The 23,565-nt window shown below is 38.8% G+C and overlaps 1 protein-coding gene across 3 annotated transcripts in view; it reads left to right on the forward strand.

Annotated features, from left to right (window-relative positions):
• The first annotated feature begins 4,600 nt into the window (after positions 1-4,600).
• Positions 4,601-23,565, forward strand: part of MYOM1 (myomesin 1) — a 75,529-nt gene continuing 56,564 nt past the window's right edge. For all 3 annotated transcript variants that reach the window (XM_059490633.1, XM_059490644.1, XM_059490639.1), the window contains exons 1-5: positions 4,601-4,741; positions 8,360-8,848; positions 16,797-16,934; positions 21,105-21,315; positions 22,209-22,366. In XM_059490633.1, the coding sequence (XP_059346616.1) occupies positions 8,421-8,848; positions 16,797-16,934; positions 21,105-21,315; positions 22,209-22,366 (935 nt within the window). In that variant the 5' untranslated portion in view covers positions 4,601-4,741; positions 8,360-8,420. The remainder of the gene's footprint in view (positions 4,742-8,359; positions 8,849-16,796; positions 16,935-21,104; positions 21,316-22,208; positions 22,367-23,565) is intronic.

The raw sequence follows: 23,565 nt of genomic DNA on the forward strand, positions 1-23,565 counted from the left end.
AATAAAGGGCTTTGTTAAGCCACCACAACTTCTCCTGTAAGTCTTTTAAGCTATAAAATCATGAACTGGGTAAGCTACAAATGTTAAGATGAAGCATCCCCTGGAAAGGATATCGAAAACCTGTCCACTTTGATTTCTTGCTTGTTTTCCTGACCATGATCAGACAGAAAACTGATCTTGCCCTCCAGTCTTTGAAGCATCTTATTTTAGTTCATGCCAGTCCCTTTTGTCGAGTGTTCAAACTTAAAGCTGTTTAGATATGAAAAAAACTTTTCCTACAGCATGGATGGAGAAACTGAGTATTGACCCATTAGATAAAAATCAGAATTAATCAAGTTCAGAGTTAAACATACTGCTGCCTTGTGGAATATGGCTGCACTGGAGTCTGAAGTCACCAGCTATAGCAGATATTTTAAGTTACTGAAAAAAACTATTAAAATAATTTGATCAACCCTCTGAATATTTGTGAAATGTCCTGGTGGGTTTGGCAATTGTCTCATAATCATTTGGTGCTACAGCCTACACTGTTGATGTTTGAACTACTTCATTTAAAGTTAAATCACACCTGGGAAATAATAACCAAAATTATCTCTGACTTGCATGAGATCTCACCCATGAGATCCTAATATCAGTTCCTTCTGTTCTTCAGTGTACCTCTTTATTTTCTTTAAATACTAAACAGTGTAATGTTCACCTCTTTGTATTCACCAGGTCTTTTTGCATTCACCCCCAGTTTCTGGAAGACTTTCTTACTCATGATTGATGTTTGAAACTTGAAGGTCTGCTGTGCAGGGAGTGTTGAATAAATGTATGAATTTCTGGTGCAAATTTTCCTCAAAACTTTGTTCTAATTGTTTGAGCCTAATTGCTATATTAGACATAATTTCCAAGGGTGATGGCTAAAGAGCTACAAACATTTTTTGTTTCTTCTATTAAGACACAGCCACTATCCTTTCTTTTAAAAGAAACATTTGATTGATTTAAAAGTATTAAATCAATTAATGTGAGAACAAAAAATGGAAGATGCTTTTGTGTACTGGGTACATTTGTGTTAGCTGTGCCTAAGTGATTGTGGAAATGATTATTGTAATGCCAAGGCAATTGTTTTGTATTATTGTAATAGTAGCTTGCACTTCACTAAGATGATATCTACAGATTGTTTTCTTTGTAATGACATAGTTCAGTTACATGGTCTGTGGATAACAGAAAAGGGAGTGACAATCACTGCAGAGTCCCTGTTTTTAGTGCTCCCCAGGGGCCATTGGAGCTCCTCACAGCCTCTATCAGGACCTGACACTCAGTGCTCATTGCACTGCCCCAGCCACAGACATTGGGCATCTCTGTTTGGCCAATATCCTGCCTAAACTATTTAACTCATATGGTGAAGCATATTACCTGTTTCTAAAAGCTGCAGATCAGATATTGTACCTCAGTCAAGTTTTCTGGGTTTGGGTTATCTGCAGTTGCAGATAACAGTTACCAGGTACTACTCTGGTCCTTCAGCAGTCATGTGTCAAGGTGTTCTGGCCAGCCTTTCCAAGGTACAAAGCCAAACACAGCAATGATATTAGAAACTATCCATCATTATTGGAACAAAGATATTGAAAAATCTGTGATGTTTAGGAAAGAATGATAAAATGTGGGATGACATTTGACAACCATCTGTTTTGATATGGAATTTAAAATGACAGGAGATACTATGGATTAAAAAAAACCTAAGTGCCAAAAGCACTTATTTAAAGAAATTAAAATAATTTTCTTTTGGAATAGCTCCAGGAATCTGCTATACGCTCTTAGGGTAAGGTTTTATTATGGACAGAAACCTTTATAATGTTACAAAGGAAAATAAATGCTCTCAGCAACATTTTTATGTGACATTTCCAGTTCCAGAGAGACACTGTAGAATAAATGTTGATAATAATGGTAAGGCAAATATTTCTGTATGATGAAAAATTGATCTAGGCACCAACAGTCAATAGCTTGAGGCTTTTGGAAAAATTTCTATCTGTATCAAGCAACAGTGGTCTTTGGTTCTTCAGATGTGAGGCCAGACACTAAAGCTGTTGTAGGCTGCACCCAGACCCTTCTGTTAAAAGGTTGACTCCTTGTTAAATATATGATCTGACTGATGCAGAGAATCAACAGAAACCTTTTATATATTAATACCTTCTTATGGGTGAAGGCAGGGAACACAGATCTCCCTTCCCTTCAGTGGCTTGTGAAGATGGCTAGTTGGAGTATAATGGACAACAGCACATATTCCTGAAGTGATCTTTTTTCTTGATAAAAATCAATTCAGAAAACTGGACCCAAGCTTGAAAGCAAACTCCAGAAGACAACACACATGCTCAAAGCCTCTGTTCTCCAAAAATTGTTTTTCTAGATTTATTTAAGATTATACTCAAATGAAAGAGATGGATCGGGATGCTGTGGAATTTGACTTATGGCCCCAGCTACAGGATGCTGTAGCTCTCAAATCTTCAGTGGACAGTCTGGAAAGATTTTTGTTCTATCATGTCAGGTTCTAAATTAATATTCTAGCTTTCCCATTCAGAAAAACAAACTGGTCTCCAGCACTATGTAGTTCTAATTAGGAGAAGACAGAACTAATATTCCCTAAGGGTGTCTCTCCCAAGCCCAATGTAACTAAATACATGTGGATACAGAGTGCTGCAGGGATTCTGAGGCTTGTCCAGCTCCAAGTGATTTAAAATATGTACTTTGATATTTGAATAGGAGTTCAGTAATTTGAAATTAGCTGTGGATATTATGTCATAATAAAGCTAGACCTGAAATTGTGTAAATTTAAGGGGCAAAATAATATTTTGCTGTTACACTTTGTATCTCCCATTCTATTTACAGAATGAACAGAGGCAGCACAGATATTGAAAACTGTATTGAACTTCATGGTGCTATTATGCCTTACAAAAACACTGAAAATGTTGTTCAGATTTTTACCCCCCACGTGTGAGCTATACAGATTGTCTTGCAATTAAAGCAGAGAAATGTGATGTTTAATTGTTTTCATTTCTCTACATCTTCCTGTCTTCTTAAAAAGCAGTTTGCCTGTCATTAAGACTTTTACGATGTCAGTGCAAATGACCCATGGCGAAGGAGTGGATCAGGAGTTTGTAATGCAATCCAGGAGTCAGTCCACTGAGACTCCATCTACGATAACTAAAAATACACATTATAGCCCAGAACCTATAGAACAGTGGCACTGCATTCTGAGGGAAGAAAATCTTGTATTAAGGTGCCTGTTTTTCATTCTGCCTGTTCCAGATTTGGTCAGTTTCCTGATAGAAACAATGCAGTTTCTATGACTGCACAACTTTTTGCTGGCCATAGTTTCTCTCCTCATGAGCAAAAACCAAAAGCCCAAACGTGTGGTGCACCTGAGCAGCTCCTGGTGTGGGAGGTGAGGAGGCTTCTGAACTTACTACATGGTGGAGCACCAGGAAGGAGGCAATGGCTCCCCAGGGAACAAGTAGCTAGTGGGGACAATGAAGGGATTTAATGTAGAATCAAGGTGGTGAGGTGAAGATGTTGATTAACTATTGTAGAGAAAAGCCTGGGATGCTCTAGCCTTGTCCAGACCTTTTTCTGGTAGTTACACCCATAAAGGGGATAGTGCTAGCAGAGCAGGAGAATCTGGAAAGTTCTTGGTTGTGTTGCATGTCAAGTGTGAAAAGAAGCTATAGCAGAACTGAGAGGGTTAATATTTCTGTCGATGCACATTAACAAAATAAAATGCACTAATCGCTTTTATTGAAAGCTAAATTTACATTGCAGAGGTAAATTGTATTTACAATGAGATCACACTGCATTCCACCTATTAGATCTCAGATGAGATCTCGATTACAACAGAGCTTTTTCTGATGCAATATTCAGCCACATTGATTACTCATTTTTATGCCAGAATGCTGGGACCAAAATGAAAGAAGACAAGCCCATTTAATTATTCCTAGAGGTAATACTGTTTAATTTAGAAACAAAAAGTTGGATTTTAGAATGCATTGTTTATATCTACTTAAATGCCTCATGAGGTCATGTTCTTAATTTAGCATTTTATCTTAAAGAAGATAAAAAAGTAACTGTTTCAACAGAACAAAGAAAGTACATTTCTGTTAAAATGTAACTCATATGGCTTTAGAGAGCCTTGATAGATTGTCTGTCATTAAGCTGAAATATTTATATTACATGTGCTGTGGCTTGGCATTAAAAAAAAGAACCAATGAAATGTTCAAATTCTTGTACCATAGCAAAGGTCAACATAGGGATTGGTCTTTCGTAGTTTCTGGTTCATGACGCAATTTTTTTTTCTCTCTTCCTAAATCTGATTTAACTAGGGGAAAAAATCTTAGAAATAATTTTTAATTGCAATGCTGATTTTATGCAGATTTTAGTGAGGATATTTTAAAGGGAGAACTCCATATCTCCTTTAGTTTGAGGCTGCCGTCATCATGTCTTTGCACAGAGATAGTACAGGGTATCGGTATCTGTCTCTGTCTCTCTCCCTCTTCCATGCTATATTTATAGCATCCCCCTGGCCATAAAAGGTCTGGACTGGGGCTCTGACATTCCACTGACTGCAGGCATTATTTTTGTTCTGGACCTTGAAGTCCAGTCCTTACCCCTCGTCCTAACTATCTCTTTCTTTGCTGGCTTCATTGTTGCTGTATTTTTGTGCTGTTCATCCACTTGGGAGCTCTTCCATTTGCTGCCATTCATTTGGATCCTGGTAAGTGTTTTTTTTATGCCGGAAGGTTTTATGTGTTCAATTATTTTTAATCTGAATCTGTAATGCCAAGCTGATTGTAGCTCCCTTTATTCTTCATAGCTCAGCATTTGTGGGATTTGTGGATGTGAATTGGAGACATCTGAACATTCAGCTGTGAAACAAAAGAAAGTAGTGCAGGGACTCTTATTTTCACTCAGCTATCTTTGCATATTGTCACAGTACTCTCAAATGAAGCCTGGGTTACTGAGATATAGGAGAAGTTTGTCATGTACTCTCTTGTGGGCTTAGAGAATGTTTAAATAACATAAATATTTTCTTGTTGCATAGGATGTTATCTTTTCTCTGCTTACAACAGTTTCTTTTTTGAAATCTATTTCACTATTTTCATTGATTGATGGAGCAGATTTAAAGAACTACACAGACTGATATACAGCACAAGAGGTAATGGCAGCAGAATCATCTCCTTTAATGTGCAGCTGTGAACTATGGACAAGTACAGAACTGTCTGTCTGCTCAGTAGTAATTTTAAATACTCAGTTCAACAGCTGCTAAAATATAGCTCCAAAAACTGTGAATTCATCTAACTATGGCCACTAATATTTTTAGGCAAAGCTCTGAAGTGCTACACTGATCTTGAGAGGGAGTGTTGCCCTCACACTGAAGGGGGCTGGTTGGTGCACACAGACCAAGTGGGTGCAGGTAGCATAGATAAAACTTAAGAGATGGGAGTCAGTCTGATAATCAGGCAGTGCTCCAGATAGGAGCAAAGTCCTTGGAGGTTTCTGAGTTACTTGTCATCTCCCATAGCATTGCCCTACTGTATCTGATCAGACTAATGTAACCAGCTTAACCTGGCCTGGTACAGGATAATCCGTGATGTTTCAGGGAAATATAAAACATAACTCATGGTGTGATAAAATACCTATATAATAATATCTAAAAAGGAGTTTCCCTTTACATGATGTGAGTCAGTGCTGGCCTTTGATTTGAACCAGGAGAACTGACTTAGTGCTGAGCACCTGCCTTGCTATCACAGTCCTTACTCCTATCACAGACTTCTACTCCTGAGGACAGCAAGATCCAGACCTTTCATATTTGGAAGAAAAATGTTTCCTTTGTACATTTTAATTTGTTCTTCTGGTTTGATAAAATGCAAATGAAATGCCTTGTTTAACTTCTTAATGGGCAACACATGCAGTGTTTCATGCTTGTGGAACGCCTTCCATACTTTGAAGCCTGGAAGGCTGTGGGAATGCCTGAGCTGAATGCCTGCTAGCATTGTGGCTGTTGTATGAATGGTGAAGCCAGCCAACACTTCAAATAAAGCTGGTGAAGACAAACCATAGTGCTCTGCAGAAGGAAAACAGGATGTTCTCATGTTCCTTCCCTTTCAGTGTGCAAGACAATATTCTTCTGTATGCTTTAACCTTCCTAGGCAGTGATCACAATGACTTACAAGTCCAAACCCAGCTCTGCAGAGGTAGAAGAGGGAGGCAATGAATAAAAATGAAGAAAAAAGTCTTCTGAAACCAGGGAAATACAGAGGAACTACATACTACTGGTGGCTAACAAAATTAAATAAGTAACAACACAAAATACTGACAGGTATTAGAAAAAAGAATGCTAGACATTCTTTTTTCTAATAATTGCATTATTTTAGACTGCAATAATTGCATTATTTTAGACTGACATGAAAAAATAGCCAGCATTAGGAATAAGAGAGTTAAAAAGAGCATAAAATTTTTCATAGAGAACAATGGGCTAACACTCTTTCCCATTTCTCCTTCTTCCTCAGACAAAAATAAAGTAAATGTATAATCTGGTCTTCTTGAAGTCACAGTTTTGCTGTGGTCAGGATATCAGCAACTTCTTTTACATAAAAAGTTTCTGAATAAATTTCTTCCTTGTTGACTTCCTGCAACTAAATAATCAATTAAGTTATGCTCCTACAAGAAGCATTTCCCTTGTGAGATCCCTGAAATAGAAGAAAATTTTCCTCTTTGTTTCTGGTTTTTGTTAGGTTTGGGTTTGGTTTCTGGTTGTTTCTGGGTTTCTTTTTCATAATTTACCTTGGTTAGGGCAAAGACCACTGCAGTTGTTAAAGAGAATAGTTTGAAATTTGTTGACTTGCTATCAGAACCAAATACTAAAGAAAAAGCCAAGGACTGAAGTCTAGGAGGCATAAAGACCAGGGGGAAAAAAATCACAAAATCACAGAATATTCTGAGTTGGGAGGGACCCACAAGGATCATCAAAGACAAACTCCTGACCCTGCGCAAGACAACCCAAATTGGATATCTACACTTTCATGAAGTCATGCTTGTCTTCTAGCTCTGTAAATATATTTTAAGTCCAAACATTAAATAGTTTTTCATGAATATGAAGAAATCATGAAGCAGAACAATTTTCCTACTCTTGTGATCGATACTAAAAAAAAAACCCCGAAACAATAACAAACACCTCTCACTCTTGTTTTTGGATCTTCTTTAAATCCTTGTTAACATTTCCTTATTGCAGCTCATTTCTATGAGCTACAAAATGTCACCTTACTAATCAGGGACCTTTGCAGAGACAATTCTAGTAGCCATGTGAGCCTAAAAGAAAGAGAAAGAAAGGTTATCATATGGATTATTTGAGGCAAGCTTGAATGTCAAAGTAGAAAAAGTCAGTTCTAACAACAGCAAAATTAAAAAGCAAAATAATGACGGAACTGCTGGTTTTAAAATAAACAAACAGACAAGGGAAATGCTTTCTGCACTTAACTTTCATCCCATTTTGAGAGGGGAACTACCTGTCACCTGATCAAAATTTAGACTACAAGTGACTACTGATGACATGCAAACTAAAATTAAATGGACCTATTATCTGGAGGAAGGGTCTTGGCAATCTTGAACATGATATTTTAGGTTAAAAGAAAAGGATTTGCATTGCGGAGCATGATATTATTTTACCCATTGCATAAAGACTGAATCCCTGATTCAACTGTAAAAGTATAATTCACAACAAGTCCTTTTAAATTGAACCCTGGTATCACGTACAAAACAATCACTGTAATGCACATTTAGAGAAAAAATTACTTCCTTCTCAATCTTAGAGTTTTTTTTCACTGTTGTAATAATAAATGGAAGATTAAATTCAATCTGAAAATTGGATTACAAAAATAAATGAAATGTTCATATATGTTTGTTACAGCTTTTATAGCTTTATTGGATTTGCTCATGCCTTTAAAAGTAATTTATTATTTTATTATCACTATTGTAATTGAACAAAATTATTTATACTGTCTCTGAAGAAGCCAGGCACACAGAGTTTCATTAGTTTGCAGTAATAAGTGAGCACATAAAACTTGAGTAGTTTGCACTAGCAGGGAACCAACTACAAATGAACAGACGCAAGAGTGCAAAGGTTTCTGGTCATGATGAGTGACATGTGAGCATCTTGAAACCTGAATATGAAGCTGTCTGAAAGTCTAAATCACATCATAAAAATATAACTCTAAAATCATTGCAGTTGATTTTTCAAGTTCAGTGTTAGTTTGTGTGAAGTTGGGTATTATTTGTATGCTAACTCAGGAGTTTCCTTGACGGTAGTCCTTGTGTTTGACCTGTTCTTTTTCAGACATTATCCTGTTTATTTGCACTCAGAAAAGTGCAGTGGAACCCAAAATTCGAAGGCACCCATGATGTCTTTACCGTTCTACCAAAGACACCACGAGCACTATGACCGTGCGTACCGCCACAAAGCGCTGTCGTCCACTGTGAGCCAGTACCAAAAGGAGACAAAGAGCAAATCTGCCGTGTATGCTCAAGGATCCGCAGCTTACGCCAGGGGCTCCGCAGCCTATCGCCACTCGTCTGCGGCTGGCTTCAGCCTGGACTCCTCAGCAGCATACAGCCATGGCTCTTCAGCCTACGACCTCGAGTCGGCAGCCTACAGCCACGGGTCCGCAGCCTACGACAGCTCTGCCGCGCAAAGCAAGAGGTCTGCTGCCTACAGCCTTGACTCAGAGTCCCTCAGCACCAGCTCAGCTGCCTACAGCCATGCATCTGAGTCCATCAACCAGCTGGCTGCAGCCTACAGGCTGGGATCTGAAGCCTACAGCTTTGGGTAAGATAATCCATCTTTGAAACAGCATTCTGGTAGAAAAATGTCCAACCACTTCCCATTGAAAACAATGGCAAAACTCTCCTCCTCCTCCACATAAAGTTTCTCTACAACTTGGCATTAGTGTATTTTCCTGGTCCAGTGTTTCCCCTTGGCTTTGGCAATGGGAAAGACCGTGGTCAGCTTAGTTTGTTGAACTAATCTATGTGTGATGCTTGGACTGTCATAAGAATAGCACTGGCAATGCTGATGTGGCTGAGTGCTGACTCCAAACTGCTTAGGCGTGAGCTACTTCTCCTTCCAAGTTGTTTAGCCACATTAATACAGCTGAACTTAATGTGAAGAGTTGCGATAGCTTTGGATTGAGGCTGTCTGTTATCTGGCTGGAGGTTGGAGTAGTACAAGAACTCAAAGCTCTTCATGCATGTTTGAGTTGATGTGACCATATATGATTAATTCTTCTTTGGCCTAATAGTTTCCCTTTTGTGCTGAGTGACTCAAGAAACTGTAATTTTCACACAGCATATTGGTTGAGGCATACTTTTTCCAAACCTGAAGTGTCCCATCTTACAAGAGAAGAGTAGTTATGCTCAGCTTGTATAGCTTTTTTTAAAATTTAAGGTAATAAATATTGCTCAAGCAATTACATGAGCATAATATTTTTGCTATAATAGCCTCATATTATTTGTATGCATATATCTCAGAGATTTATAGAAATTAGAGAAGTACTAAAGTAAGATTAGAGCAGCTGTTAGCAATAGAGGAAACAATCAACAAATTATAGCTCAAAACATCTGCTTGCTGTTATATTAATGTAAAATTAAGAATATCATTAGCAGAGCTGATCAAAACTTGTCCAGCAGAAAATTTAAATTTTGAAAACTCAATATGCTCCCAGGATTGTGGATAATGGTGAAATCTTGGCCAAAACCAATGGAAGAAGGACTACATGTACCGCAGTAAACAACACCTTGTGATTTCAGCCTTCACTGAAATCTTGGCTTTCAGGAAACTCAGGGTCCGGTCTCCATTTGCCAGAGTTTGTTCAGGAATTTGATCCTCAGGCTGTTACAGTCAAGGTGAATGACTGAACTTAACTCCTTACTGCAAGAAAGACATTGAGTTGCTGGAACATGTCCAAAGAGGGGCAACAAAGCTGATGAAGGTTCTGGAGCACAAGTCTTACGAGGAGCAGCTGAGGGAAATACAGTTATTTAGCTGGGAGAAAGGGACACTCAGGGGGGGCCTTATCACTCCCTACAGCTGTCTGAGAAGGTAACCACGCAGGGCTTGGTCTCATCTCCCAGGTAACAAGACAGGATGAGAGGAAATGGCCTCAAGTTGCACTAGAGGAGGTTTAGATTGGATATTAGGAAATATTTCTTCACTGAAAGGGTAGTCAGGTATTGGAATAGGCTGACCAGGGAAATGGTGGAATCATCATTCTTGGAAGTGTTCAAAAAATGTGTGGACACACACACTTAAGGACATGGTTTAAGGGTGGGCTTGGCCATGCTGGGTTACTGGTTGGACCTGATGATCTTAGAGGCTGTAATGATTTTATGATTCTGTAGCTGATTGTCTTACAGTGGGTCATATCCAGGCTTGCTGTTGAAACACTTTTACTTGTTCAGATGATTTACCACTGAGAAAGCAGTGAGACTCTCATTTATAGTCTGCTGGTGAAGGGAAGAAAACTGGAGGTGCTGGGACTGAGGATTGTGCTTCCAAAGGGTGCTGGGTAAGGGAAGATGTCCCAAATTCTGCAGCAATGCATCTGTGCCTGCACTCTGTTGCTGACGCTAACCCAAACCTTCCTTCTTCTTGAAGAAAAGGTTCTCATAAAAAAAGAACTTCAAGTTATAAAAAATGATTGTTAAAAAAACCTGTTTCTGAGTCCTGCTTGCAAACACTTCAGCTGTCACACAAGTTTCTTCTGAAACTTCTGTGTTCTCATTAAGAATAACTCTAATGTCAACAGTATAATATTGAAGGAAATGAAATTGCTTAGTTGAGAGAGAATTTAAAACATTTACTGAGGTTTTGCTTGAGATAAAAGTTTTTGGTTTAAAGTAGCATATTTGCCTATATAATACTTTGTATTACAAGACTTGCCAATAGATAGTTCACAGATAAGAATGTCTCAGCTGCAACTTCTTTATTTCTGTGATCCTGTTATTGTATTGGAGAAAATTCATTGCTGCTGCCTAAGACAAGGACTCTGGAGATTAGATACATGGGATTCCAAGCTCTCTTACACAAAACTTAATTAACACAGGAGACAATATTTCTGAATGAAAATATCAGTATTTAACTTGGGTTTATGGTTAATATAGCCTCTATGTTGGTATTTCCTTTTTGCAGCCCCTATTTCTGCAATTTGCAAGAGCCAAAGTGGAAAAAATAATGCAATTCTACAGTTAAATGTAGTTCAAATTTGAAGAAATTCTTGCCAAAATGGTACTGTCTTTCCCAATAAGCCAAAATACTTCAAGGGGTAAGGTGGAGACAACAAGTGTTAAATAAATTAGGAAAATCAAAGACTTTCTGTTTTCATCCATATGAAAAGAATGGTGTAGGGAAAAAAAAAAGAGACTTCAAATTCTTTCAATTTTCTAGAAGTAGAAAACGTTGAATTGAAATGCTGTATCTAAATTACCTGAACAGTAGAGTGTTTGCTTGAAACCAGAATGGACACACAAATTCAAATGCAGACAAAATTTTTCATCCAAGAATTGTTGATTGCATATCAGTGAATGTTAGCATCAAATATAGATTTATGCATAATGGATATAGTTTTGCAGATAAACACCATTAATCCCAACAGGAAAACTCAAATATTAAGTTTTTATTGAGGTTACTTCTTTGTTTTTTATCCGAAGTAGCTTCTGGTAAACTTATAGTTATTGCAAAATTTAGGTCTCATCCTTTTTGTAGTCACAGTACAGGAAAGATTTCATGAGGCATTGGTGTTGACATGCAGTTAGTGCTATGTGAGGAATTTATCATGGGGAAAGCAGTGGAGAAGGACTAGGAACTAGGTAACCTGCAAGACCTTGACCTGGACCCAGTTCTGTGACATTGAAGCCTCACTTGAGTGGAAAACATTCCTAGAGGGTGAACACAGGCAGTTTGAAGGAGCCACAGCTTGATTTTTCAGGATGATGAAAAATTTCCCCTGTGCAAGTGGCCTGTCCCCCACATTTCAAGTCTTCTTCACACCACAACAGCTTGAGGGTGTACAGGGAGCAAAATGAAAACTGGCAAAATCAAGAGCAAGTGTGAAACCTTGCAGCTCTGCTGGTTGCAGTTGGCCAAAGGAGCAAACCTCTGGGCTCCCAGAAGAAAGGGCATCTCACCATGGAGAGCTTGCCTCTTCACACCCAGCCCTCCCCACCAGCTCGTGGGGCTGTCTCTAGCCAAGCACTTCAGCAGAGGCAGGAAAAGTGACAGTCCTGCTTCCCTTGAGGCTCTGTTCAGGTGAGGGGTGTATGTCTCCCACAAGCCGACGTTGTGGCCATGCATCCTCTTCCCCATCCAGCCCTTGGGGGCTGCCAGCATGGGCAGGTTGGCTCCTGTGGGAAACCTGGCTCCTTCTTCCACAGCAGTGCTCCATCCTCTGTGTGCTTCTGAGAAGATTTGAGGCAGATCTGCCAAAGCTGCTTATAGAACTACAGGGCTGTCAAACAGGGCTGCTGGATTAAACTCGTTTAACTCTTTTTTGTGGAAGCTCAGTGATTTGCCTTTGCTCTAACTTTCCCTACTTTTCCATGTGTCTGGCATTATTGTCTGTTGTCTAGCAGCATCAATAATCCCATTGTGTCACAGACAGATTATCTGCCACCAGAAGGGCCAGACACCTGCTTAGAGGGAAAACACAAGTTACTGGTGTGGCTCAGGTATTTGCATGTATTTTGCAGGTCAGGCAAAACAGCAAGGAGGACATGGTGTAATTCAGGTGTACCAAGCAAAGAGAGGAAAAATGCCTTTCCAACTTGCCTTTAATTGGGCTGCCAGTGTGAGCTAATGCCCTCCTGAACAACACTGTAACCAGGATCTGGACAGTCTGAGTAAATAGTACACTTTCAGAAACATTAGAAGACCATGTTCCTGGCACTGCTCATCCTTTGGTTTATTATAGGTGAGGGTTAAGAAGCTGGATTCCAGATGTCATACTCAAGCATGGAAATTGTTTTAATGAGACCTGCTATGTGGAAACAATTCCCCTTCAAGTGAAATTGTTGTGGAAGCTGTGTCAGGGAATATTGCCAGCAATATTGCCTGGGCTTGTGACAAACCTGTCAGCAACTTAAAAGTCACCAGAGAGCATTTCTCATTTTTAGAGGCTGAATTTAAAGAGTTTTTTGCTGAAAATAATTTCTTTTTCCTTTCCTATAACTGGGTTTGCCAGTCCTCTATCTCCTATTTACAGTAAATGAAAATACTGCATATTAGAAAAAAAAACAGCTGCTAAAAAGAGAGACTGGACAAGGCTTTGTAGCTAATGGAGCTTTTCCAGCAGGTACAGCTGGTGCAACCATTGTGTATACCACTCTCTGCTTAGGACAAGATACATGGTATTTTAGAGGTGTAAAAGAGCTTATATGTGCCTTTTCATGCGGGAGTGACATGACTAAAGAATAGGGTGTTGTGTTCTGTGTCCAGAATGCATTTCTATATCCACTGGGTGCAGACTCTCTTTGGGCAGTGTGGGAAACCTGTCCCTTCAGGCGCAGAAACAAGGGTAGTGCCAACATATTCTCTGTGTGAGAATAAGGCATCAAGACAGAACAAAGAATCTGTTTGGGAGTCGCAGATGCCCTGCACAGTGTTTTCTTTAGCTCCTCTTTAGGCTAGAGGGAAAAGTTAATAGCATCTGTTTCTTACATCTCTACAGAACAATGCCTGTGCCTTTTACAACTCTAATGAAAAACCAGAAAAATTATTGACATTTTAACATGCTGGAATCCACCCTGAAGTAAGGACAGTAGGCTTATGTCCCCAACCTTGATAAACCTGTACAGATAGTATCTGACCTGGGAAAAAAATATACATATGCTAGCTGGGCATATCAGATGAGGCTGAAAGATGTTAAAAGGTCATGGTTCTGTTCCTCCCTATGAAACTAGAGAGCACTGATACCCTGCTCTTGCTCCTCTCGGGAGATTCTGTTCCACATATCAGGTAAAAGGTTGGAACGTTTTAAAATAAAGGGCAAGATTTTAGAATCTAGTTCAAGAAACAGAGTCCTCCTTTGGGCCACATAAATAATGGTTTTAGGCAGGATTTTGGTTTTGTGTTACGCAGGAAGAAATACTAAGAACACAGGAAAACAGGGAAATAAGCCTCATAACAGAATAGTTCTCTCAAGCAAAGAGCTCCATTTGAATATGTTTCTCCTAGCCTCCATCTAGCTCTGCCAGAATTTAGAAAGGAGAAACATTTTCTGCTGCTTCAAATTTATTCTTCTCATCTCTTGGTTTATGCAGTGTAATTCTAACGAACATTTTGGAGTGACTCTAGGTATCCCTCTGAAAACATCAGCTGGGTGCTCTGGTATGGTCATGAAAGTGAGATATTCTACTTCAAACACTTGGAGGATTTGAGTGAAAAATAGCCTCCAAATAAACAGAACCTGTAGCAATTCATTCTTGCCTTTTCAAATAGTTTTAGAGATATATAAATGAAAGATAGGAAACCCCCACTGCTATGCAGGAAAGATATCAACAAAATGCCTAGCAGGGAGCGATGGGAACTGCTATATATGCTTCCCATTAATTCCCTGAATGAATGTGTAATCTGGACCTTAAATGAAAACTAAACTTAGAGCAAGGTCAAACTCTCCTTTAGGAATAATGTGTTTGTCTGGATTTAACAGTGCTGTAAATGCCTGAGCTGAAATTTTCACCACATTTCAACTACATTTATGAAAATAAAAACTTCCAGACCTTTTAACTGAAGTTCAATTGGTACTGTGATCCTTCTTGATCTAGAAACAACACGGAATTAAGTGGCCTCTTAACAGCTTCAGCCCTAAAGCTCTGAGGAAATCTAATGGCTGTCAGAGTCAAAATCCCAGGTTTGACCCATTTTTAAATAGGACAGGAATAAAAGTCACCTGCTAAGTAAAGATCTGCAGTTCCTTACAGACTCTAGTTCAATTAAGAAAAGTAATGAAAATAATTTGCCTTTGATGTTTCTTATCCCTTATTTGATGAGTTCTCCCAGTGCATTTGTGGTTTGCTGTAGTGATTGCACCACATCATTGTCCAGCCCAGCAGTAAGGCTGTTGCACACCCCATTTCAATGTGTCTCTCTCTTCGTTTTTTATTTTACCCTGCCTGGATTGTTCCCAAGTGTTTTCTGCTTGGATTTCTGTCCCTAAAGCCGGATCTGCCTCTCTTGTTCTCTGTCCCTGGCTATCCTGGGCAGTGCCTGGTGTCAAAACCCAGAGCCCGCAGCATCTCTCTCCTGTGGATGTGGTCTGTGCCTGAGCTGAGCCAGTGGTGCCTGACATGGAAAACCCTTGGCCCCAGTCCTACAGTGTGTGCCACAATCCCTCACAGGCTGTGCCTCCTTTTGTGTGGAAAGCAGGTTACAGGGAGAGGAGGAAGGAAGGAGAAGTGCATGGTTGCTTCTACCCTCTGTACTGAGCGTCTCTTGGCAGAAGTGCTGTAGGCTTGGTGATGGTGGCACCTGGGGAGCACAGAGGAATTAACATTAAGACAGAGAGCAAGAGAATGGGAGACTGATTTGACAGGAGCTGGGTAGGGAGAGAACTCAGTCTGGGCAAAGGGATGGACACAAAGAAATGAAGGAAGGAAAGATGGGAGAATGAAAGTGATCCTTGTCATCTCACACACAGTCTCAGTGGATAGATTACTAGCACGTATTTTGGAAACTAAGCACTCTTCTTGTGTTGGTGGTGGTACTTTTGCAGGGATACAGCCTAAGGAAAACATTAGCCCAAGGATATAATATCATATTACATTATGCATGTGAAACATTCCCAGGGGCCCAGTGTTAGCATGGGTTTTGATATATGTGTCCAGCATGCTGTGTGGAGACACCAGTGTAAGGTATCCAGGGTGTGGGAAGCAGGTTATCCCTGACAGAGGCACAAGGCAGGGCTAACGAGCCTTGCTGAGAAACCATCATTCTGCTCCTGTATCTGCACATGTAAGCAGGGAGCTTGGACTGTGTAGACAAATCCTCAGACCAGAAGCAGACCACATGTGATTTTCTGTGGTGATTTTGCAAGACAGGTGAATAGACACTTTGGGGATTTATTAAAGGCTGGCAAATAATTAGCATATTTAATAGTTATGGCATTTAGATATGTGGTGCTTTGGCAAAGGAGGACCAGGTGTTTCAAACTTTGTTTACATAATTTGTAACTATTTTCAAAATTAACCCAAAGTGATTGCCTCAAATATGCTTCATACTTTTCAGAATCCCTCCCAGACTGGTGAGGACGGGGCAGGGGGGGAAGCTCTTCCTCCTTTTCAGTCATCCTCCATTTATCTGTGCTATGTTAAATGGTGCTACTTCTCTCCACTCTTCTCTTCCCATTGGAGTGGTATGGGAGAGCAGTGGGAATGGCAACACTGCTTTCTGAGCAGTGCAGTGCCCTACAATTTCTGTAGAGAGACTTAAACATTCTTCTCAAGTCCCAACCTTAAAACTATTAAAAGTACATTGCTACCAGGTGTATTGCTTACTCTGTCTATTCAGATTTAATACCAAGGGGCATAAGTGGTGTGTTTGTAATGATGGGATTGTCAAAAGTACTCTTAGTTATGTGTTTAATAACTCTGAAATGATGGCTACTAAAAATTATAAATTCTTGATTACAAAACAAGACAGCAAGAAATTGTAGTGCTTTAACTGTATTTTTGAGTGCTTCTTAGCAGCTCTTTTCCTGATTTTAACAATATAATTTTTATTTCAGACTGAAAAATTCCAACTTAATGATAGAAGATCAATCCTATAAGATGAGTCCCAAAGCAAAGAGGGCAAAACAGAGTTTGATATCAGAGGACAAAGAGAACGAAGCCTTAGACTACTCAGTGCCTATATTCACAGGAAGGTATGTTCATTTTCATTTTGTTTGGTATCCTATTTCTGATGTTTTATTGACAAATTATAAAATAACAAATCCATTAATCTGTCTTTACACTCATGTATCTTCTGGTGATAGTTTGCACTTCATATGAGTGATAAAAGGAAAAAGAGAAATCAACTGACTGGCAGAAAATTGGACATTGTTCATCCAGAGCTGGGACAGATAAACCTACGTGTCTGGACTTTGTTTTGGACACATTGTCAGGAACACTTTCTATGAAATGAAAATATAATTAGAACTCTGCCTATTGGGAACCTGGCAAGCATGTTGTCCACATTATTTAGCTTATTTTTTTGGTTTGAAGATTTGTTCTGTAATCAAATCTCTCTTACCAAGCATTAAACATAGAAACTATGAAACAATGTGCTAATATCTTGTCCTGGCACAGGGAAAACCTGGAATAAAACCAAATGCTTTCTCAAATCCATTGTAATGATTCATCCTGATCTCACGTGTTGGTGGTATTTATTGCATGGTTACTACTGATGTAATACATCTTACTGCAGCAGTGTTCTCAGTAAAGCTGAATGTGAACTTTATGTGGAAGCCAGAACCAACAGCAGCAAAGAGGCTCCCCTGCCCTTTTTGGGGTATGGCATAATGATTTTAGTAGGAGTCTCCAGCAGTTCCAGCATAGTCACTTGTTCAGATTAATACATATTGGGGTGTATTGTGGAGAATTTTTCCTGGTTAGAGGCCAGGAAAAAATGTTCTTGCCCACCTGCAGTTGAAGAGAAACCTCCCTTCAACCTGTTTTTCCTCTGCAGCACAGCATTTTTCAGGGGACACATCCAGGTTGTTTCTGGGAGCCAGTGCTTCTCTGTCTACTGCTTCACCACCACCCAAAGCCAGCCCTGCTTTATATCCAAACTTGTGGTTTCATGTGAACTGAGTTCCAGCTTGTCCGTGGAGGATGTTATTGCTCTGGCCTTTTGAGCATTTGTGATGCCTTTGTGATGACAACAGTAGCTTTGTTTTTTATTAACTCCCTCCCACTGTCTCAGAGTAATTTTTTCTCACCCTTTGTACATTCCTGTGTTGGTTTCGCTGCTCTTTGATCCAACCAACATTAAAAAACACACTGCTGCCTTTTTAAAAAATTACTTTGGAGTTTTATCTGTATCTTCTGTGATAGAAACATATAAAAATGTGACAGTCTCACGCAAAACCTGAGATAACATATTCTCAAGGCTTCTCACTACTTTTGCCTCTCAGCCAGTGTTTATACTTATATAGCAGATTTGCAGCTCACCATCATCTGTCTCCCATGCCCTCAAGCACAAATATCCTTCCTTTTTATTGTATGTTGAGTCTACACAAGTAAAATTTATAGTATTGGGCAATAGTCGAAAAACACAACTCTTGATTAGTACTTAGTTTTTTTACAGGCCGCTGTGATCTTAGCACAATATGTTAACGTCTCAACAAATATTAAGAAATAGTTTCATTTATTTTATTTTTTTTAATGCATACAGTAATATCTAACTCAATGTGACAGTATGTAGCTTCATTTATTTGTGTCTGTAAAATATTTTGGGGTCCTGTTTGGGCTCCTTCATTAAAAGGTACTGTCAAATTCTTACATAATTTTTTTTCCTTGATGTCAATCTTACTTTTTGCTTATGGCAATTCAGAAAGCTGTGTGTGCTTTCTGCCACTGAAATGACCCAAAAATTTTAAATTTTGTTTTGGGATTTTTGAAAACAAAATTTTAAAAATTAGTTAAAAAGAGCATACGATGACTGTTGAGTGCTCAACTCAACATAACATGAAATGGTATCTGGTTTAGGCTTTTCACTGTTGGCATCATGCTCATGACCACATGCCAAGGCTGTGGAAGTTGCATGCCACATTCCTCTCAGATATTTATTTTTGTTTGAAAGATAACAGCTGAAGCCCATTGAAGCATGGGCATGCTATATGTCATTCCCAAATTCCCCAGTGAAATTGATGTGTTGTTTCCCATGGGCAGAGAGCTGTTAAAAGGAATAGTTCTTTATAAAGGTCATCTCTGGGGTTTGTTGGAGCTGGGGTGACCTTCAGTGATGTGTCACCATTTCCATTATTTGGTTCTACTTCAGAACCCTTAGGTTCTGCTGTAGAAAAAAATAGTTTGCTCAGATTATTCACTTAGCAACTGATCCTTTTAAACACCTTTTAAATACCTGGGCTTGCAAGAGACAGTATTTTAGACAGCAAAACACCCAGAGCTTGATGTAATGCCAGAAGTGCTGAAGTTGCTGAATGTGGCTCATGAACTATTTGCAATCACTTATAAGCCTATGCCAAAGGAATGTAGATGGCAGATACCCTTAAAATTATATTTTGCCTGTGCCATTTGGGTTTGGATCTGGTTGGATCTGTTTGAAAATGATTTTCTACTGAAACCCTTGAGACTTGAGTGTAAAATCTGCTCTTAAATGGTACAGTTTGCTGGTTTAGTGCATTTGTCATTTAAGGGAACATGTTTCTCTTTGATCTGGGGAGATTATAACATGGAGAAATTATTAGAAAAGCTAAATATTTAATACTGCTGATCAAAAGCATCTGGGGATTACAACTGCAGATGACTAGGATGAGTTCTATTTTAGTCAGAGGATATTCATCAGCTCCCAAAAGATGCTTAATGTCTTGAGGAACCAGTCCACACTGTGAAGTTGCTGAGATCTTAACTAATGTAATTAAGGAGGGAATAGTATCAGTTTGCCTTTGAAGAAAAGTGCCATGTATTCATTTAAAATGAATGTAGGAAGCTATATTCATATTCATTATACTGATTTTTTCAAAATTGTTTTAAAAAATCTCTTCCATATATCCGCAGCTTCAGGTCATATTGGTGGGGACAGCTGATGACCTAAGTGGAGGGCATCTATCATTCCACTGATTTCTTATGGATCGCCCTCTTAAAGCAACTAAAACACAGCAAGCTGAGTTTGAGGGTGGTCAAAGCTCTATGCTGTTAAGTAAGATTTTTCATCCTTTCAGCAGTTGTTTAATGTAATTAAGTTAACAGCATTGCACTGCTTGACTGTCTTGCATCTCATGCAATTGACTTCATATGTAAGGGGCTGGACACTTAATTCTGAGCTTAAATTCCATTTTTTTTTAGTATTGAGATGTGCTGTCAGATGCATAATATTGGCTATCTTAAAAAAAAGAAAAAAACAAATAAAAACCAGAAAAAAATTTCCTCGTTCTATTTTTTGCTTTGTAGTAGTGTTTCATGATAAAAGAGAGGCTATGCTTGAGTGCACTCTAGAAACAGAGGTGATGTTTCTACAGTGCTTGCAAGATAGCACTTAATGAGGACTTAAACAGAGTTTGTTTTCAGTGTGCTATCTAATGTTCCCTTAAAGTAACTAAATTTAGCAGGAGGATATTGATGCTTCTTCTTAAGTCAAGGAACTCTCATTGTGCATGCACCACTACAGCAGCTGTAATGTCCTGGCAGTGCCAAACCAATATGGTTTCAAAAGTACATCCACATGTGAGTGTGGAAACAGGATTGCACCCACTGGGAGCTCTTTGTGTCTCACCTCTGTACAGAGCCTGAAGAAGAGGCTGCAAGAAAATCCATGGTTATCTACCTGAAAGATAATGTAGAATGGAATTTAGACAGCCTATATAAACTATACAGCATATATAGCAATATAGGATGGAATTTTCTGTGAACAAAGAGAACTTTTTTGTTCACAGTTATATAGGGTGGGATGTGGGGTTTTTAATAATTCATGAATGAGGATATTGATTTTTATACAGCTACAATTATCTCTTGCCCCTTAGGCAGTGCTGTTACAAACAATGCAGCTGTAAGTTAATACCTTGAATATCTGTGGTTATGCCTTACACTCATCTTTATAGTGATGGAGATAAAAAGCCACAGCAGGATAATGTTTAAACTGAAAATGTGTATGGCATATTTAGAGGGAGAGGCCCTGAACATGGCCATGACTTTGGACAGTAAAATACTCAGTCTTTCTGCAGAATCCCATCCATGTTTCTGTTTTGAATACATATGAGAGTGTTGTACCAGAAGGGTGTTGGCCACTGTAGTGGCTGATTTGCTGGTATGTAGAAAGGGAACATGTTCTCAGCATTTTCCAATGGGATTCTGCTTTCTAAAAATTCTTTCAGACAAGTGAACATCAGTGGTATCACAGACACTGAAGAAGAGAGAATTAAAGAAAGTGCTGCATATGTTGCCAAGAGGAACCTTTTTGCCACAGGGGAAGGAGTTAGTGTCAGCAAGGTGGCCAAGAAAACTTCTGAAGAGGAACATCACGAAAAAAAGTCAAGGAAAGTGGCGATCCGGGAGTCTGCTGAACGTGTGGCCATGAAGAAAACGGTAAAAGATTAGAAATTAATTTCTAAGCTGGAAAAGAAAACTAGTCCATTTTTTGTTTGTGAAGTGCCTAGCACACCAGTGCCCTGATTTAATCCATGGGCAATCACAATAATGGTAGTAGTTAACCCAAGTATTTTCAATGGAAATCTCTTGAACCTGTCCAGTACTGAGAAACCATTGCTAGGAAAACTGGTATTGCCCTGTTTATAAAAGTCCCCTTTTAATAATCTGAATACAGGGACCTGGAATTCTCCATATATTTGAAAGTTAAGGCAGAAAAGAAATAATTATTTTTGCAGAAAGCAAGATTTATACCATATTCAGAGTTTTTTCCAACTCTGTGGATAATCAAATGGTTGAACCAGTTACCTTGTGAGGATGAAAGATCCTGTCAGGAGGAAAGGTTTGAAAGTAGTTCTGTCAGAGATGATCTAGGCATAGAGAGCCTAGATCTTTACATCTAGAGCCTGGAGCCTAGGGTCCTTGATCTAGCCTTTAGAGCCTAGATCTTGTGCATTACAGCACAAGTACAGAAGACATCTGAGTTTCAGGCCTATTTCACCTTCCACTCTGTATTTAGAATAATAAGTAATTAAATGTGGAATATTATTTTAGTTAGAATAGTTTTGAGAAGAAAAGCCCTTTAAAATCAAATCTAGTTATTTTGGAAGGAGAACTTCTGGAAAATGAAAACGTTATTCTGCGTCCAGGTGAGATAAACACATTAAGTGTGTCTGAATGTTTAAATAAAAATTGCAGGGGGTTTTGCCTTTTTCTTTTTTTTTTTTTTTTTTTTTTTTTGGGTTTTTGGGTTTTTTTGTGGTTTGGTATTAATAATTTCCACTTCTAACTGCTGCTATAATCAAGTGTATAATAAAATGTTTCTTTTCCAGCTAGAAGAGACTCAGGCATTCCATAGAAAGTTGAATCAAGATAAACTCTTACATGCTCCTGAGTTTATAATTGAGCCTCGTTCCCACACTATCTGGGAAAAGGAAAATGTCAGATTTAATTGTTCTGTGGCTGGCTGGCCAGAGCCCCGTGTCACATGGTAAGTTTGTATCCCTGGCACTGAAAGTCACCACTTAACCAGAATCTGAAGCTATCTCAGTCAATGTTATCTCAGAAAAATGTAGTCATTTTTCTGAAAAGATATAAGTTAAATTAAAAAAAAATAAATCAGGTACTGATGGCAGGGCTGTCAAACAGCTTTCATGTCACATTGTACAGAAAAAGAGCAAAATATTAAAATGAAGTAATAATAATAACAACACAAATAATTACATAATTATTATAGTAAATTAACTAATAGGTTAATATTTAAAATATTTGTATAACAGGACTAGGAATAAATAGACTTTTTTTTTTTATTTGGTAAAGACATCAAATATATTCCTTCTGTCGAGGATTAGGGAAAAGTAGCAGTTTAGTTTATCATAATATCTTTGATAATGTTTTCCAAATACTTGAGTTTAGTTCTACAAATGACACTAACATCCCTGAAGCATTAAAGCAGGCTTTGGTGAAGGGCAAACTTTTTGGCAGCTGAGCAGTTATAGTGCTGAATCTCCATGAAATAGAAATCCCCTGATGATGCTGTGAAATCTCAGTAATGATGATGTGTTCATAGCAGACACATTGTCACTGTTTGGAGTTAGTGATTTCAGGTAGATCTGGAACCATCCAAATAAGATGAAAACTTTGGAAGTATTGGAAGATTGTACAGAATCACAGAATATGCTGAGTTGGAAGGGAAACATCTACTATATAATAATGTTATGTAATAATCACATATTGCAACTTGCTACTTGAATAGTGTAAGGGACTCTACATTTATTTAGGTCTTAAAAACCTTATGCTCGGGGCTTGTCAAAAATTGCTATTAAGAGGTATATTAATAGGCCAGAGCTGAGTCCACAAAGTCACTGATCTCTCTCCTGGGACTCTGACAGCCAGGCTCTGCATGGGCACACTTTTCCCATCCTGTGAGGGTTACAAGTGCCCTGTGTTCACATTCCAACAAACCCTTCAGCTCTGGTCTCAGCTGGATAAGCAATGGTCAGCTATGCTCATGGCTGTAACCCAGCTCTGTAACCTGAATCCTACCCAAGAATTCAAGACCTGGGTCATTTTCACTCTGGTTGAGATTCACCTTATCCCCAAAACCTGACATGGTTAAACTGAGCCTTCAGCTGTCTGTCTTTGCTCTCGCTGTGAACCAGCCTTTCATCTAAGTGCTAAATGTGGATG

Source organism: Ammospiza nelsoni, chromosome 1 (genome assembly GCF_027579445.1).
Source record: "Ammospiza nelsoni isolate bAmmNel1 chromosome 1, bAmmNel1.pri, whole genome shotgun sequence".
Lineage (NCBI taxonomy): Eukaryota > Metazoa > Chordata > Aves > Passeriformes > Passerellidae > Ammospiza > Ammospiza nelsoni.